At 44.0% G+C, this 19,176-nt stretch overlaps 1 protein-coding gene across 1 annotated transcript in view; it reads left to right on the top strand.

Moving 5' to 3' along the window:
• ABCA13 (ATP binding cassette subfamily A member 13) overlaps nt 1–19,176 on the top strand; it is a 366,717-nt gene that overhangs the window by 47,703 nt on the left and 299,838 nt on the right. Inside the window, exons 10-16 of the mRNA XM_065938900.1 lie at nt 2,014–2,213; nt 3,834–3,961; nt 4,651–4,739; nt 5,084–5,263; nt 7,733–7,920; nt 9,027–9,166; nt 15,606–15,720. Coding sequence (XP_065794972.1) covers nt 2,014–2,213; nt 3,834–3,961; nt 4,651–4,739; nt 5,084–5,263; nt 7,733–7,920; nt 9,027–9,166; nt 15,606–15,720 — 1,040 coding nt within the window. The remainder of the gene's footprint in view (nt 1–2,013; nt 2,214–3,833; nt 3,962–4,650; nt 4,740–5,083; nt 5,264–7,732; nt 7,921–9,026; nt 9,167–15,605; nt 15,721–19,176) is intronic.

Raw genomic sequence — 19,176 nt, 5'->3', positions numbered from 1 at the left:
TGTGGGGTCTTACCCACATGATCCCTGACCAGGGATTGAACTGGTGTCCTGCATTGGCGGGTGGGTTCCCAACCACCGGGCCACCAGGGAAGTCCTGATTTCTTTTTAATATTTTTTTAAACTGAGGCACAGTTGATTTACAATGTTGTATTAGTTTCAGATGTGCAGTACAGTGGTTCAGTTATATATATACGTATATATATGTGTGTATATATATTTCTTTCTTTTCAGATTCTTTTTCCTTAGAGGTTCTTTTTTTTTTTTTTTTTCCTTAGAGGTTCTTATAAAATATTGCATATAGCTCCTTCTGCGATACTGTAGGTCCTTGTTGGTGATTTTATTTATACTTATTATTTTATTTTATTGGACGGAGAACACTGAACATCAGATTTACCCTCTCACCTGGTTTTTATGTGTCCAGCACAGAAGTGCAGTCTACAGCTAAGGCCATCCAGCAAAGCCCAGAGAGGGTGCACCTGGCTTACTGAAACTTTACAAGAGTCAGTCCATTCATCACTGCCTGCCCCCTTCCACGTGTCCACTGTTTAACTCTACATCTTTCTGTGGGGGGAGGCGTGAGGAGCCGCACAGCCTGGCCTCCATCTGCACCTTCTTCATATGCATCCCCTGGCCTCAGCTCACTGGGCACTCAGCACAGACAGCTCTTTATTTTATTGAACTATGGTTGATTTACAATATTATGTTAATTTTTGCTGTTTAACAAAGTGATTCAGTTATATATATACACACATTCTTTTTCATACTCTCTTCCATTGTGGTTTATCAGAGGATATGGAATATAGTTCTCTGTGCTATACAGTAGGACCTTGTTGTTTATCCATCCTGTATGCAATCATCAGAAAGTCCAAAGGGACAGCATTGACCTGACCAGCATTGTCACGGTCAGTGGAAACCTTGTCTGGGTGGCGAGCTCGTGGAGAAATGGAAGATGGTCAGCACACATCCCTGTTCACCATACCTCCCCATGCTTTCAGTCTGGGTGAGAAAGCTCTGTTTGGGTGTAATGCTGATAATGCACAATATGAACTGCCTTTAGTATCCCCAAGTTCATGACTTAAAATTATATTTAGTAATTATATATTAGCTATATAATTTTCAGACATATGAATATATTTATACCTTTCCACATCAGCTTAGTTTTTAATATTTATTTCACTTATTTAGAAATGTACGTGATTACGTTCGGACTTCCTGATGGCTCAGCAGGTGAAGAATCTGCCTGCAATGCAGGAGCCACAGGAAACTCTCCGGGCTGGGAAGGTCCCCCGGAGAAGGAAATGGCAGCCGACTCTAGTATTCCTTCCTGGAGAATCCCATGGACAGAGGAGCCTGGTGGGCTACAGTCCATGGGGTCACAAAGAGTCAGACACGACTGAGTGACTAAGCACTATTATTACCTTCTCTTTTGAAAATGGGGAGAGGGGACGAAAAAGAGAAATTGGGCCAATGAAAAAATTGCATGCATCCATTGTTGCAATTTGCAATTTTTAATTTCTGGGTAGAAATGAAATCCTAATACAATTGTTAGCAGGTGTTTCAATCTGCCAACCACATGAAAACAGGCCATCTGTCTCCTAGAACAGTCTGTTGCTACTCCTTTCTTTTTTCCCTTATTTTTGGCTGCATGAGCCTTCGTTGCTTTGTGTGGGCTTTCTTTAGTTGCGGCAGTGCGAGCTCCTCTTCAGTGTGGTGCATGGGCTTCTCACTGCAGTGGCTTCTCTTGTGTGGAGCACAGGCTCTAGGGTGTGTGGGCTCGGAGGTTGTGGCTCCCAGCTCTAGAGCTCGGGCTCAGTAGTTGTCATGCAGGGGCTTAGTTGCTCCTTGGCATGTGGAATCTTCCCAGACCAGGGACTGAACCTGTGCCCCCTGCATTGGGAGGCGAATTCTTCTCCACTGTGCCACCAGGGAAGTTTTGTTACTATTTCTTAACTAAACTCTATCATTTCCAGTTTATTATTGTTGATAACAGTGTTCTTGTTTCTTGACATGCAGGTATTTGATCAGTGGTGGAAAGGCAGCCTCTTCCAGCAGGTCCTGGCGGGGATTGGCTGTGGCCTGGAGGCACTGAGGACTCAGGCTGGGGAGGGGAGCCAGCCCTGGAAGGTGGCCAGGGCTTTGCAGGCCGCTCTCCTCCTCCTGAATGACAGCGTGGCAGCAGATGGCCCCGAAGGCAGCCACACACCTGCCAGGATGTAAGGCACTTTTTCCTGTTTGATTGTCGACGGGGTTTGACAACTCCAATTTTAAAGAGTGCATGACTCCTGGGATGCGTTCTGTGCACCCCTGATTAGACAACAAAGGGCTAGTTAGTGACTGCAAAGTGTGAGGCTTGTATTGTGGACCCTGGTAGGACTGTTTGCGGCAATCTACATGCCTGTTCAGGTGTTAAAAACAACCAATGAGGGTACAATGTTTGAGGAGGTTTTCAGATTCTCGATCTTTAGGTCTTGTGTCTTTGATATTTGTTTAAAAACGAACAAAAATATTTTAAACCTATTTTCTTATTTATTCATAACTTTTTGTGTAGTTTAAATGTTTACATGAGGTCCACAAATATTTCAGAAGTAGGAAAGGTGGGTCATGTGTTTTCATGTTTAAGATACTGAAACCAACACTCACTCACATGGAAGCGGGAGGAATCTAGAGCAACATGGGGTCCGTTTTTTCAGCGGAGGTGGCTGTTTGTAGTGATTTGATGAATCTTGTGTTGTTCTGTTGCTGAGTCATGTCTGACTCTTTGCGACCCCATGAACTGCAGCACGTCAGGCTTCCTTGTCCTTCACCATCTCCTGGAGCTTGCTCAAACTTGTCCACTGAGTTGGTGATGCCATCCAGCTGTTAAACTCCTAAAGTTAGGGCTTTGCTTTGAATAGAACAAAACTCGAGTGGTTGCCCGGGGCATGTGGGTGCCATGGTGAGGCTTCCCTCAGGAGGGAGGGGTGAGCACCACAGGAGGGGTGAGGGGGTCAGCCAGCTGCAGACACTTGCCTGATTAGCTGGAGAAACCATGAGACACATGGTCCTGTCTCACGAGAGCTTCACGTACAGGACACGAACGAGGGTATTAAAAACTTCCCTGCTTGGCTGTCTACTCTGAATCTGTTTAAAAATTGCACCTCTGTTACTTAATGCACACGGGATCACCATAACAATCTTGCCAACTTCCAGCATGTCCTGGCCCTTCTGCCCAGGGTCCTGCCTGGATTGTGATGGACCAGTGTTGGGGGCCCCAGGAGCCCTGCCCCCGCTCTTGGCTCCTCAGGGATTTGGGGCATCAGTGAGCACATCATGCTCTGAGTACTGAACCCACTCGGCAGGCATCCTCCCGAGTGACCCAGAGTTGGAGGAACGTGACTTGCCCGTGGTCATCCTGTCAGGCCCTGTTTTGGAAGCCACCTAACAGAGTGCAGGAGTCTGGTTGGAGCGGGGCAGCCTGGACTCCACCACATACCATCTGCACACTGAAACACTCTTAAAATACACTTCTGTGCAAAACGTTTTCTAATAACTCAGGTTTCATGCAAATGTCTTTAAATCTCACCTGGAATTTTATCCTAACCCTTGTCTCTTCTACCCACTACTCAGAATAAACTTTTCTGTTTTGGGGTAAAGAGAGTGTTTAATCCATGTTCAGTACCTAAAAGAATCCCCAAATCACAGCATTCGGGGGCACAATCTGTCAGGAACTTGGTTATCTGTGTCTGTGGGGGTGTGAAATCCTGAAGCCGTGGGGCGTTCTCCTGTGAGTGGGATTTTATTTCCGCAAGTGAACTGCTTTCCATGGTGTTTCATTTGTATATTTCTGCCCTCAGATTACTGTATATGCAGAGACTGCAGAGCGTCCTCCAGAAGCTGCCCCCGGGGCCGGCCCCGACGAGACTGCTCGAGCTAGACGGGGCTCTCAGGAATGCAGTGGCCCAGGATCTACACCTCGTCCGCGGTAACTAGTGCCAGGTTTATTTGTCCACACTGCACATCAGGGCAAATGTGAGCACAGGGAGGGCAGACTCCACGCCGCCTGACGCCTGTCGGGTTTGGAGGTGAGGTGCAGGCGTGGAGTACATACTTAGCAAACATGCCCGAGGTGCTTCAGACCTAGCACATCCAGGATGAATAAACAGCCTGTCGCCTTGGAGATCACACCCTGCTGTTCCCTGTCAGCCTTCCTGGGGCCTAGACGGGCTCCTTCCTGGGACCAGGTCTGCGGTCCCACCCACTCCCATCCCCGCTGCTCGGGTGGGACTGATGCGCGCGCCCCTCCTCTCGCCCCTCCCCACGCCCTGGCATCCTCCTGGGAAGGGCAGTCCCCGTTGTCTGCTCGGCACCTTTCCTGACTGTGGTCCCAGGAGGTGGCCGTGTGCATTGGGCACTGAGGGCTCTGTCCCTTCTCATGGTGGAGGGGGAGCAAGGTGGCTGATGGAACGCCCCCTTGTATGTCTTCAGAAAGAGGAGCCAGAATCGTGGTGACTTTCTCAGCTCCCTCCTCAGGGAGACAGGAATGTCTGACCGCAAGTCTGGTTGCTGACACGCCTGCTTCCAGGGTTCAGTCTGTTATTTGACGGTCATGTGTTGAGTCAGGCACGGAGCAGCCCCAGGGGCTGAACAGTAACCCATCTGTCTGTCCTTCAGAAATCCTCGTTTGTCTCGAGGCATCTGCCAACAATTCTAGATCCCGTGGGCCTGGCCAATCGAAACTGGAAAAGGACATGCTTTTTAAGGTAAAACACAAAAAAGAATCATAAATAAACAACTTGGCTAGAACACTCGAGAAGGTCAGGCGGTATTTCCTTTTGCTCCTGCTTTGCTAGCAAAGTAAAGAGAACAGTAGGCAGTTTTTATACTTTTTCTTTGGCCATATTGCGTGGTATGTGGAACTTCCCCAAGCAGGGATCGAACCCGTGTCCCCTGCATTGGCAGGCTGATTCTTATCACTGGACCGCCAGGGAAGTCCCAGTAGGCGATTTTTGAAGAACTTCGTTTTCTCTTGTAAGTCTGGCTCCTGTTTGTGGCCTCTGGCTCAGAAACTGTCTCATGTTGCTCTCCCTGGCTCTTTTTGTCTTAGTTGCTGATGAATAAGAACGCCACTTCTCTCTGCCTCAGTGGATGCTTGTCCGAGAGGGGCGTTCCCCTGCGTCCCAGGGTGGCTGGCGTCCAGGAGGCCCTCAGGGGACTGACCTGTGGTCCTCTCCCCTCCAGTGAGGCCAGCACTTTACACAGGCTGCTTGGGTCTGTGCAGGACGCTGTGAGTATCCACCGTCCGGCTTTTCCAGGCCCTGGGGGCTCATTTCGGAGGCACATTCACTGAAGATGTCTGTCCTGGAGCTGTGGTTTTATGAGGCAGCTGTTGATGTTGTTGAGCCCCAGCTGGCCCGGGACCTCGGCCCTTGTCTGGCCGACTTAGGAGATTGTGTGCCCCACTTGGCCAAAATCTACTTCATGTTTAATGGGTCTCCCCAAGAGCACCCGGGGCTGTCCCCAGGCTGTGTCTGCTTCCCTATGTCCAGGCTCCTTGTCCTGCTCCATTTCCAGCTGCAGATGCCACAGCAGATGAAGCCGTGTCTGAGGTCAGTCAGCTGATGGCTGAGTTGTAGCTCTAGTGGCTGGAGGCCTTGGCGGGCACGTGCTCTCCCTAAATCGTGCCTAGGAACCGGGGCTTCCTTCTCCCAGTGTCTAAGTGTGTGAAGTGTGCAGCATTAGTGAAAAGGACCGTGCCAAGTCCAGCCCGCATTTTTCCTACTGAACACTGTCATGTCTGCCCAGTCATGTCCAATTCTCTGTGACCCCATGAACTGTAGCCCGCCAGGTTCCTCTGTCCGTAGGATTCTTCAGGCAAGAATACTGGAGTGAGTTGCCATTCCCTTCTCCAGGTTATCTTCCTGGCCCAAGGATCAAACCTGCGTTTCCCACATTGCCGGCAAATTCTTTACCTTCTCAGCCACCAGGGAAGCCCTACTGAACACTGGAAGTTATTTTAATGTTCATCCTTTTGTATCGATAGTTCATCTCACTTTCAGTATTTCCTGTTTCATGTTTATCTTCCTTCATATAAACCATGAAATAAAATCAGTGAAAAGATGAAACTAGTGAACTATAGTAGCAGCAGTAGTGTAGTTGCTCATTCGTGTCCAACTTTTTGCGACCCCGTGGACTGTAGCCTGGAAGGCTCCTCTGTCCATGGAATTTTCCAGGCGAGAATACTGGAGTGGGTAGCCATCCCCTTCTCCAGGGGATCTTCCCAACCCAGGGATAGAAGCTGGGTCTCCTGCACTGCAGGCAGATGCTTTACCTGACTGAAGAGGGCAGGGGGCAGCGTGGGTCCCCGGTGTGGAGTGTCCTCCAGATGAGTGTATGAGCTCTTAAGGAGGCTGGGGATTGGAAACGAGGAGAACTCGGGGAGAATGCTGGCCAGAGGGAAGCTGTGTGCAGGCATGAAAACCATCACCTGTGGGTGGGGAGTGTCCTCCAGATGATGTATGAGCTCTTAAGGAGGCTGGGGACTGGAAGCGAGGAGAACTCGGGGAGAATGCTGGCCAGAGGGAAGCTGTGTGCCGGCGTGAAAACCATCACCTGTGGGTGGGGAGTGTCCTCCAGATGATGTATGAGCTCTTAGGAGGCTGGGGACTGGAAGCGAGGAGAACTCGGGGAGAATGCTGGCCAGAGGGAAGCTGTGTGCAGGCATGAAAACCATCGCCTGTTGGCACAGCTGTTTTCTGCTCTCGGTCTGTAAACTCTTTCCCGACTGAAAGCCCAGCCACGTTTCTCTGTGTCTATAAGGCCTATGTCATGGCACCCATGGGCTTCCCAGGTGGCTCAGTGGTAAGGAACGTGCCTGCCAATACAGGGGACTCAGAGGCCATCCCTGTCAGGGAGATCCCCTGGAGAAGGGAATGGCTACCCACTCCAGTGTTCTTACCTGGAGAGTTCTGTGGATGGAGGAGCCTGGCGGGCTACAGTCCATGGAGTCGCAGAGTCAGACACGACTGAGCGCACCGCACACACGGAGCCAACAGAGCCAGGATCTGCTGGTGCCGTGAGCTCGTTATGTTTATATATTTATGTACACGTGACAGCCTTTCTGATGGGGCTTAGGCTACGTGTCACTCACAAACCCCAGAGTGCAGCAGGCGGTTCTGATGGTCCCACTGGACGCCTCTCGTGTAGCTGCGGGGTTCTGGGGGGTAGCTGGAACATGGGTTGGGGCGACTGTCTCCTCCAAGTCCCAGGATCGCTCTGCTCCTTGTGGCCTCTTTACGTGGCCCCCAGCAGGGTGGCTACACTTCTCCTGTGGCAGCCTGGGATCCCAGGCAAGGGAGTGGGGTTGGGAGCCGATGTCCTCAGAAAGGGTGGGGCCGGAAGGGCCGTGTCCTTCTGCACTGCGCTGGTTAAACGTGGGTCCCAGCCCAGCCCCGACGAGCTGCAGGGAGCAGTTACAGGGCTGTGATGCCTGGAAGTCCGCTCCACTGGGATCACGTGGGCAGCAAGCCAGTACAGACGGGCTTGAAGAGTAGGTGCTGTCTGGTTTAGGTCTGCCCGAGGCTGTATGTAGGGTTTGTTCAAGTGAACAGAGACACAAGTCCAGGACCAGGACTCGGTGGCCCCAACCCTACGTGGCGCGCAGTTCGAAGGGACCCACTGCTGAGTGACAACAGAGCACGTTGCCACAGTTTAATCACTTTATGGACCTCAAGCCATGCTGTCTCTGCCTTTGCAGAATCAACTCTTGCAAGCAGTCATTACTGGGCACACAGGTGTGCCAGTTTCAATACCAGAAGACGCCCCAGACTGGCAGGACCTGGGGACGCATCTGCAGGAAGTGAGTCTGCCCTGCACTCGGCTCCTGCGGCTACCGAGAGCTGATGTCTCCGCTGCTGACTGTGAGGACCAGCTTTTCTCCGCGGTGTAAGTAGTAGCTGTTAGGTGGAAAATGTCTGTGCAATTGGAAACCGAAGGGATTCCCATGGCTTCCTCCTATATGAGCGATAGGTCAGCATGGCTTATTCTACTTATAAATAAGATAGTCACTTAATTTTTTTTCTATTTTAAAAATACTAGCCTGTTTAGTACTATTGGAAAGCATCTACAAAATATAAAATCATAAACAGTCCCCTTTAACCGTCGGCTTAATCTCTCACAGGAAATCTAGAACCCTCCTTTAGTCCAAGGAGCTTTATTTCTTTAAGAAAAAATATATATATTTTTGGCAGCATTGGGTCTTAGTTGAGGTGAGAGGGCTTAAAGTTGCCTTGGGGCAGGTAGGATCTTAGCTCCCCGACCAGGGTTTAAACCCACATCCCCAGCACTGGAAGGCAGATTCTTAACCACTAGCCCACCAGGGAGGTTCCCAAGGTGCTTTTTTATCACGTCACCCAGGATGCTGGCATGAACTGCCAGCAAGTGGCTTTCGAAGGAGCGGTGCTTCTCCAGAAAATCTGCCTTGTTTTTATTTTCTCAAACCATGGATTGTACGTGCAATGAATTTCCATTCTCCTCAGCTGCTAGGATGTTCACAGTCAAATATGTCAAATAGGAAATGTGTTTTTTTGTAACTCAGAACTCGCTTCATATCGTATCCTTTATTAAAAAAATTTTTTTTCCATTTATTTTTATTAGTTGAAGGCTAATTACTTTACAATATTATAGTGGTTTTTGTCATACATTGACATGAATCAGCTGTGGATTTACACCCAGAGGAATTGGGTGGAGAGGGAGGTGGGAGGGGGGATCAGGATGGGGAATACATGTAAATCCATATCATATCCTTTAATTTCCCACTTTCTCCTCTCTCAGTTTGTTGTCTTATATTTTATGTATTTCCATAAATAATTTTTCCTCATTTTGCAAATCAGGATGGGAATGTTCATAAATGAGAAAATGATTTCAAAGATTCTAATTTCCTATTTAACTGGACTAATTTGTATATATTTGTATTTAGATGAGTTTGTAGTAAGACCTTCTGGAGAACCATTATTAAAATTTGTCTTTTTCTGGATTGGTTTTAATTGCAGGATGTTTCATACATTTGAGAAAGCGCAATCAGTCCTGGAACACACACACTTCTGGAAAGCCTTCAGGGGGTTTATCAGGAAGACTTGCGAAGTGGCTCGATACGTGAATGAGCAGGCGGGTGTCGAGAGCGGTTCACTGGGTGAGTCAGTGGTCTCGACTCCGACCACGTGCGTGTCTTCCCCGTTCACTGTGGCAGCACAGCTTCCTCAGAGACGAGCAGTCCTGCTGAATGGAGGGGCTGAGAGCGGGGGCCTGCCCGCACAGGCATGCTGAGATTTCCTGCCTACTCTCGTCAGTGATAACAGGACTGACCACAGGTCCCAGCACAGTGACTGCTTCCACCCTAAACTGGCCCAGTTTGGCCCATAGATACTTCTCTGTGCAGACTCATCGTAACCCAGCCTCTGAAAGCCCAGATGCTCTGTGTGAGATACCACCTCCCTTGGCTGTGTGCCTGCCACAGGGAACCCTGCGGAAGTAGACTCCCCTCTCTCCTTACCAGTCTCAAAGCCAGAAGCCCCTTAAAATATGAACTTTACAACTGGCCACTACAGAACTCAGAGAATCGTACGGGTCTCCGAGAGGCTTTGTTTTTAGAGAAGATGCTGGCAGGGAGAAACCTCCATCTCTGTGTCCGCCTCTTCTGGGTCTAGAGCCAGTGGTGTGCTTCCATCTACCTTGGGAACCACGTGCCCTGGTTCCCATGTGTTACACAGGCTCTGGTCTCTTGGGGTCATCAGCATCTCCTTGGAGCCCCTGTGTCTTAAACTTGGGGATTTGGGCCTGGAGATGACAGTTTCCTCTTCCTTTTCTGTGGCCATGTCCGTCTAATACTCCTTTCTTCCTCCTCAAACTGATCCGAGGGGCTGCTAGAGACCCCGTGTCTCTGGTTCTTGGCGTCAGGCTCGTCAGCCATGAGAGGGGTCCCTGCGCTCACTGTTGTTACTCTCCAGGCTCTGTACCCCATGTAGCAGTGCTGGGTCCACATGGCTCCTCCAGTGCGCTGGCCACGTTCTCCTGCATTGGGTGCGCATCCTACGTGTTGGGTATCACTGGTGGCTCAGTGTGAAGAATCTGCCTGCCAATGCAAGAGACATGGGCTCAACCCCTGGGTCGGGAAGATCCCCTGGAGAAGGAAATGGCAACCCTCTTCAGTATTCTTGCCTGGGAAATCCCATGGACAGAGAAGCCTGGCAGGCTACAGTCCATGGGCTTACACAGAGTCAGACATGACTTAGAGACTAAAACATAACCACCTACGTGTTAACTTCCTGCTTCAACACCTTGTCCTTTCCATCACATATTTCTGTGCAGTTCTACCATTTCCAGAAACACAGGCTACAAACATATTCACCATCAGCCAGAGGCCCAGGTTCAGAAGTCTCTAGTATTATAATCGCACACAATTCTCATAGCAACCTATGAGTTGGGTATAACTTCTTTCCAGAGCTCATGCAGATTACATTCCTGGGGGAGGTCACAAAACTGCTAAGTGTCAAATCCAGGAAGCCTCACTGTGGTGCCGGCAAGGTTGACCGGTCGCTTCCCTTTGGAGGGATCCTTGCAAGGGCTTAACTCTGCCTAAATAAACATGCTTCATTGCAGAAATACAGCCTCCGCTGACAAAGAACTAAGTTTTGTTGGTTTCTGCTGTATGTTTTTTTCCTATTTCACTAATTTCTTTTTTTGTCTTTATTTCCTTCCTTCTAGTGAATTTAGTTTGATGTTCTTTTCCTGGATTTTTGATTCTCAGATTTTCTTTTCTAATATAGTTTCCACCAGCACCCTTTCTCCTAGCACTTACTGAGGTCGGTTTAGAAACGTTTAGCCATTCTAGTCGGTGTGGAATCTCTTTATGGATTTCATTCGCGTTTATGACTAGGGATTTGAGCAGCTATCTTGTTGTGTGCTTACATATCCTCCCTGCATCTTTAGTTGTCAATTGTCTATTCAGATCATTTCCCCAGTTTTAAAATTAGGCTGTATGTTTCTTTATTGTTGAGTCTAAAATTTCCTTGTAAAGGTAAGATATAGAAGCCTTTTTATCACATATGTCCTTTGCTAATATTTCTCCTACTCTCAAGCCTGTCTTTCCACTTTTCTCAACAGTGTCATCCAGGAGCAAAAGGTTTAATTTTGATCAAGTTCTGTTTATCTTTTTCTTTTTTCCCCAGTGAATCATGATTTTGGTTTTGTAGCTGAGAAGTTTTGCTAACTCTCGAGGTCACAAAGATTTTTGAGCTATGTTTTCCTCTAGAAGGTTAATAGCTTTAGGTTTTAAACAAGGTCTTTGGTGCATTCTGAGTTAATTTTTACACATGATGTAGGTATATACCAGATTTTATTATTTTTTGCACATGGAGATCCAATTGCTCCAGAAAAATTTATTGTGACAATTCTCTCTCTACTGATTACATTTGCACTGTTGTTAAATACATTGTGCAAATTCATGGGTCTTTCTCTGCACTGTTTAATCTCTTCCTGTCATCTTTACACCAGTATCACCTGATCTTGATTATTATAGTCTAATGGTAAATCCTAAAGTCAAGTGGTGTAAGCTTTCCAACTTCTTTTTTTTTTTTTTTTAAGTTTTTAGCTATCCCAAGTCATTTGCAATTTCCAATCTGAATGCTTGTCAAATTCTCAAAATCCTGGTAGAATTTTTTAATTGGCTTGAATTCAATCTATGGGTAAATTTAAGAGAGAATGACATTTTTCTGGTGATAATGAGTCTCCTGACTCATGAACATAGAGTATCTCTCTGTTTATTTGTGTCTACTTTATTTTCTCTTAACGACTTGTAGTTTTTCACTATAGTTGTCTTAATATTTAATGTTTTTATGCTATTGAGATGATAATGAAATATATATATATATAATGTTAAACCAACTTTGTATAAGTGGGATAAATCCCAACTGATAAGACATAGATTTTTTTTTTATATTATTGAATTCAATGTACTAAAATTTTATTTAACACTTTACATTTGTGCTATGAGAGATATTAGACTGTAGCTTTGTTTTCTTTTAATATCTTTATCTTGCTGTGTTATCAGAGTGATCCTGGCCTCATGAGTTGAAAAATATTTTCCCGTTTTTAGTTTTTTTGGAAGAGTTTGTGTATTTTTTCTTCCTTAAACATTTGGCAAATTTCACTGGTGAAGCCAGCTGGGCCTTTTATTTTCTTTGTAGGAAGATTTTAAACTACAAATTCAATTTATTTAATAGCTAAAGGCCATTCAGATGGTCTATTCCTTCTTGAATGAGCTTTGGTGGATTGTGTCTTTAAGGAATTTTTCTCTTTCATCTGAAGTGTCTAATTTAGTGTTACACGTTTTTCATGACACAGCTGACCTTGAACATCATGGTTTGTACTGCGCTGGTTCCCTTGTGCGTGGATGTTTTCCAGTAGAAAATGCCATAGTGCCGTGTGATCCGCAGTTGGTTGAATCTGCAGATATGGGGGATGTGATGTGGAGGGCTAACTACACATTACACATGGATTTTCCACCGTGTGGAGGGCTAGTACCCTGATTCCCATGTTCTCTGAATGTGAGAGAATCTGTATAATCTTTGTCTCTCTCACACTCCTTATCAGTAATGTATGCCTTTCTTTTTTTTGATCCCTCGGTCAGAGGTTTGTCAGTGTTACTGATCTCAAACAAGAAGCCTTTGGTTTTGTTCATTTTCTACTCACTGTTTTTCTTCTTCCTGTTTCCTTGGTTTCTACCTTGATCTTTATTATTTTCTTTTTTCTACTTACTGGAGGTTTAAATGACTCTTCATTTCTCTTAACTTGGAAACTGAGACCTTTATTTTTTTCTAATACAGGAACTTAATGGTATAAGTTTCTTCCTAAGTACATTTTCTTAGATGGCATCTCACAAATATTAGTGTACTGTACTTTCATTTTCATAAAATTTTAAAGTGCTTTTTAATTTACCTTTTGATTTCTTTTTGACCTGTAAGCTGTTTTCCAGGTATATTTATGTCATTGATTTCTTTTTTTTTAATTATGAAAGTATGATAACACATTTATAGGAAACTTGGAAAGTACAGAACAAAGTTCCACTATATTACAATTATCTTTTAAGTAGATAAATTAAGATTTTAGTTGAAGTTTCAATATCAAACTCTCAAAAATTAATAGGCTGAATAGACAGAAAAGTAGAAGGATATTGTAGACCTGAAAAGCTCTATGAACCGATTCAACATAATTAAGATTTATACAATTTTCACACAACAGTAGGATATAAATTCTATTCAATTTCTCATAGACTATAAACTAGGAGATACTGGAACATATCCAGGGACATAAAACAAGGTGCAAAAATTCATAGTCTAAAGGTATTGAGATCACATAGAGTCTATTCTCTTATCACTGTGGAATTATGTTAGAAATCTATATCAAACTTCAATAAAGTTAAAAAATTGAAAAAACATAGGTGATTGCAGAGAAAAATGCATTTAAATGAGAAATTATTATCAAAATGAGAAATTAATATCAAAGATTATGTCATTGATTTCTAATTTAGTTAATGAACATTCTATAATCTTGTTAAATTTATTGAGATTATTTTCTATAGTCTAGAATATGCATGAGCTTATAAATCATCCCATTGCTTTTGGAAAGAATATGTAAAATGTTGTTGTTGCATGGGGCATTCTTTAAGCATCAGTTAGATCATGTTATCTAATAGCATTGTAGAAATCTGTATCCTGATATTTGTCTTCCTCTTCTATCAACTATTTGGAGAGAGCTATTGACATTTCCAACTATAATTGTGGCTTTGTCTATTTATCCTGTATTTCATCAGTTTTTGTGTCATGTGGTTTGAAGCTCTGTTACAATGTGCATCAAGATTTAGAATTGTTATGTCTTCCTGATTAATTGTTGCTTTTATGATTATGGAATAGCAATGGTATTATCATCTGACATCTACTTCATCTGAAAGCTTCCTTTTGAAAATATAGGGTGGTATGTCTTTTTCATCTTTTTACTTTTAAGTTTTTATGTCTTTTATTTCAAGTATATTTTGTACATGCAACATATAACTAATTCTAGTTTTGTCTGACCTGACAAATTTTGCCTTTTAATTGGGGTTTTTAAACTAAATAGTTTAAACTCTTTTATGTGATGAGTCCTCTTCTCTACTAATTCTACTTGAATTCTGTCAGTTCTGGGTAAGTTTTGATTAATTTTTCTCCTAGTTTTGGGTCACATTTTCCTGCTTTTCTGCATGCCTTGTAATTTTTGATTGAATGCTAAATATTATGAATTTAACCTTGTTTTGTGCTTGTTATTTTGTTTTCCTTTTATCGAAAACATTGCTTGAAATAGTTTGATCCTTTAGGGTCTTGCTTTTAAGATTTGTTGGGCAGGGCTAGAGCAGTGCTTGGAGTGGTTGTAAATATCTCGTTATTGAGTCACGACCCCCTTTTTTTTTCATCTTATCCTCAATGTCTAACAAATCATGGATCACTCCAGTCTGATTAATGGGTTCAAAATTTTTTCCTGGTCCTGTGTGATCACTGGCCAGTTAATCGCTCACTTATTCATTGGCTGTGTGGGTCTTTGTTGCTTCACGCGGAGGCTTCTCGCTGGTGTTGGTGTGTGGGCTTTTCACTGTGGTGGCCTCTCTTGTTGCAGAGCACGGGCTCAGTACTTGTGGCACAGTGGCTCCTTAGCATGTGGGATCTTCCCGGACTGGGGATCAAATCCGTGTCCCCTGCACTGGCAGGTGGATTCTTTTTTTAATTAATTTTTTATTGAAGGATAATTGCCTTACAGTATCATGCTGGTTTCTGCCATACGTCAGCATGAATCAGCCACAGTACACATACGTCCCCTCTCTCTGGAATCTCCCTCCCATCTCCGGCCCCATCCCACCCCTCGGGTGTCACAGAGCCCCGATTTGAGTTCCTTGAGTCATCCAGAAAATTCCCACTGGCTGTCTGTTTTACATGTGGGGATGTATATGTTTCCCTGCTACTCTCTCCATTCCCCCACTCTGTCCTTCCCCCGCACCCATGTCCACAAGTCTGGTCTCTATGTCTGGAGGCAGATTCTTAACCACTGGACCACCAGGGAAGTCCCTGGCTACCTTATCTTTAATCTTGGTGTGGCTCTTTGCCTGGTCTCAGGGAGCCCCTTCGCATGCACGGATCAGTCTGTCCTCCGCTGTGTACTTGGAGAGGGCAGACGGCAGAAAGCTCTCTGTTCAGTTTCCTTAGTTCTGCTCCCCTGTCCTGTCAATTCTCCTGTCTCTTGGACCCTAAACTTTCTCCCCTTAACTCAGGATGCCCACCAGGTCCCAGCTCTGTTCCTGCTGTCTGAGTCACAGCCTGGAAGGCCTCACCTTGTTTATTTTCTGTGGTTCCTGGGTCTCTGTCCTACACTGCTTGATGGCCAATGGCGCTTCATCTTGGCCGGACGTGGAAGGCAAATCAGAAGGACTTCTAATCCTCTTTTGTTATACTTTCAACCATGTTAACTGAGACGTTATAGCATTTTTCACTTTACTAGACTTGACTTTTTACCCAATTTGAAATTGATATATGAAATGCCTTTCTGTTTAGGTTTCTCTGAGGAATCTCCTTGTTATAAAGAAAACATGGACTGGAAAAGCATCAGTGACAATTATTTTGCATTTTTGAATAACTTGATCAAGACTCCAATAGCTTCCATGTCCAGGTGAGTTTTCAGAATTCAACTTCTAGGTCTTGACTTAACTATTATTTGTAATAAACAAAACGCTTGCTTTAAAACATGAGATCCTGATTTAGCTGTTGATAAAGTCTTTCATATGTATTCAATTCTCAATAAATGTTTGTGTCATAGGATATATGACTCGTGTTTCCATGGATTTTGAAAGGAAACAAATTATAGTAATAAGATTTCTTTTTGAGAATGTAATTTATTATAAAATCCCTCCACCACAAAAAATTTTTTCTTTGAGAAATAGCCTTATATATTTACTTAGAGTTTACACTTGGGGTCAATGATTTAAGAGCCTGAAGTTCTGGAGACTTTTGGGAGAGAAGTGATCTTTGGACCAAATCTGCCAGATTATATATTGCTATGCTATTTCAGTGCATGTACTGAAATGGACATTTTAATGTATAATTATGGATACCATGTGTAGCTTAAAAGCACACTTTACTGTCTGTGGGGTGTGCTGGGACATGATGTGACGGAAGCTTTGCCTTAGAGTAGTAGTTCTCAAACTTGGAAATGGATAAAATTTATCTGTAAAGTTTGCTGAAAATATGAGCACTTGAACTTTGCCCCAGACATGCTAAATCTTGCTTATGTGTGGGACTCAGATTTCTGTAGATATGAAGAATTCTACAGGTGGCTCTGGTGTAGGTCAAAGCTTAAGAAACATCCCATTACATCTATCCATCACTGGGATCTGTCACTTCTGGGAAGCTTTTTTTAAAATTAATTAATTTTTTTATTGAAGGATAATTGCTTTACAGAATTTTGTTGTTTGCTGTCAAACCTCAACATGAATCAGCCATAGGTATACATATGTCCCCTCCCTTTTGAACCTCCTTCCCATCTCCCTCCCATCCCACCCCTCTAGGTTGACACAGAGCCCCTGTTTGAGTTTCCTGAGCCACACAGCAAATTCCCGTTGGCTATCTATTTTACATAGTAATGTAAGTTTCCATGTTCTATCAAGCATTTAGAGAAGAGCTAATGCCTATCCTTCTAAAACTCTTTCAAAAAATTGTAGAGGAAGGAACACTTCCAAGCTCATTCTACGAGGCCACTATTATTCTGATACCAAAACCAGACAAAGACAAAATAAAAAAAGAAAACTACAGGCCAATATCACTGATGAACATAGATGGAAAAACCCTGGGAAGCTTTTTAAGCTCAACTATTAGTGGGCACAGGAGGAATAGCAGGGGACGGACCCTCTGGAGAATCAGCTCTTTGCTCACATGAGTTAGGTTTATAATACCTCCCTTTCCTGAAGGTCTTAACTACTTAATAACACAGAAAGCCAGCAATGAAGCCAGTCTATAGATGCTCCAAGAGCATATTTTGTATTTGTAGATCCATAGCAGCTGGCACAGAGTCTTTAATGATACTAGTAGTAGTGTTAGTTGCTCAGTTGTGGCTGACTGTGACCCCATGGACTGTAGCCCACGAGGTTTCTCTGTGAAATTCTGTAGGCAAGAATACTGGAGTGGGTAACCATTCCCTTCTCCAGGGGATCTTTCTGACCCAGGGATTGAACCCAAGTCTCCTGCATTGCAGGCAGATTCTTTACTATCTGAGTCACCACGGAAGCCCATCTTTCGTGACAGGTGCTAGGTACAGAGGTGTTGACTTAATGAATGAATGAAGAAGAATGGACACTAAGTACAATTAATATTAAGACAGTTGAGCTTGAAATGAGAAAACGCAGCCCATATCTGGTTCCTGCTGTATAATAGTTTGAATTTGCTAACTTAAAAAATCCGGAAATGTTTCTTTCCTCATGAAATGGAAATAATGATGTTTACTTCAAAGGGCTGTTGTGGGAATGAACTAAGATGATAGTCGAGAAAGTGCTTTATAAACTGTAAGGCGATATAAATGTGGGAGGCAGCATCATTACTAGTAGTAGCAGTTCTGACTCGGTTCTCAGTCATCTGACGATTAGTGCTCCATGACCTCCAGTTGTTAATGAAAAACAAGATCGTTCTGCATTCTTCTGTACCAATAACACAATCTCCTGCAGTTGTGGGTATATTTCTCTGCACGGCTGGATCTGAGTAAGGTTTATCTCAAATTCTTCACAGTTGAGCTTTATTTTTCCTAATGGAATTTTTCCCAGGAAATGTTTTCAATTCCATGATTAAAACTAGCAGCTCTCTGTTCTACAAATAATAGCAAACTAAACTGAGCCTATAGTTTTTCTGCTTTCAGATCTCAGCTCTGGGAGAGGAAAACTATTCCTGCATCTCATCCATCCTATCCCTATTCTATATCAGGCTGGGTTACACACAGGATTATAGAATTAAGGAAGTTCAGAAAGTAATTCACCCTTAAAGGCAATAATAGCCAGTACAGGTCAAAATCCTGTACCCACAGTTCTGAAATCTTAAAAACTCTGAAAATTGAAGCTTTTCTTATGGTTGGCAGCACAACTCATTCTGCAGACTTAAAATTTTTTTTTTTAACTTTAAAGAAATATTGGTTGTGGGGACTCTTCACTGTGGCATTAAGGCTTTTCTCTGGTTGTGGTGCATGGGCTTATTTGCCCTGCAGCATATAGGATCTTAGCTCCCTGACTAGGGATCAAACCCGTGTCCCCTGCAGTGGAAGTACGAAGTCGTAACCACTGGACTGCTGGGGAAGTCCCAGACTTAAGTGTTAAGGGTCTGTTGCCCACACACACTGAGCCTGTTCTGAAGTTTCCCTGCATAAATGTTAGTGGGCTGATAGAGGGCTTCCTGGTGCCCATGGGTGGAGGGGCTGTAAATGCATATGTGGTAGACACAGGCACAAGTTTACTTTACAGAGTCCAAAACACACAGGCCCCAAGGGTTTCAAAAGCGGGCTTGTTGTTCCTGAGTCTGAGAAGTTAGTAACTTCTTCAAGTGAGGACTCACGTTGAGGGTGTAGATTTGTCGTAATTGCTGAGCTGCTCCTTTGAGACCTCTTTGTGTTTTAAAAATAAACTCCTGGAGGAGAGGTTTATTTTATACCATGTAAAACAATAAGTTTCTAATAGTCAGGAGTACAGAATGTTTATAGAGCACTGTGATTGCTTTTTAGAATGAGAAATCTCAACACTTGTCCTCAGATCATACAGGGGCAAATTGTCTTACCATTTGGACAACCTCTATCACTAGGACACTCTGAGACGTAATAAGGAATTGAATGCTAAGATTCTTCTAGAATAAATAGCAGATGTTAGTGATCATGCATATCAACTCATTGAGTAAAATAAATTTAATGCATTGTTTTTAGTGCAAGAAGCAGAATTTAAGCTAAAAGTATGCAACTGCATTGTAGATTTCAAAAACATTTTCAGATGTTTACATTAATTTAATCTCTGTGGGAAAATATGTTGCCTAGTAAATATTTCACTTATGTTTTCCTGCAAACAAGACTGCATATTATCTAAAAATTTGATAAGTTGAATTT

Source organism: Muntiacus reevesi, chromosome 6, assembly GCF_963930625.1.
Source record: "Muntiacus reevesi chromosome 6, mMunRee1.1, whole genome shotgun sequence".
NCBI lineage: Eukaryota > Metazoa > Chordata > Mammalia > Artiodactyla > Cervidae > Muntiacus > Muntiacus reevesi.
Note: the sequence above shows the minus strand (reverse complement) of the source record. Positions and strands in the feature narration are given on the sequence as shown.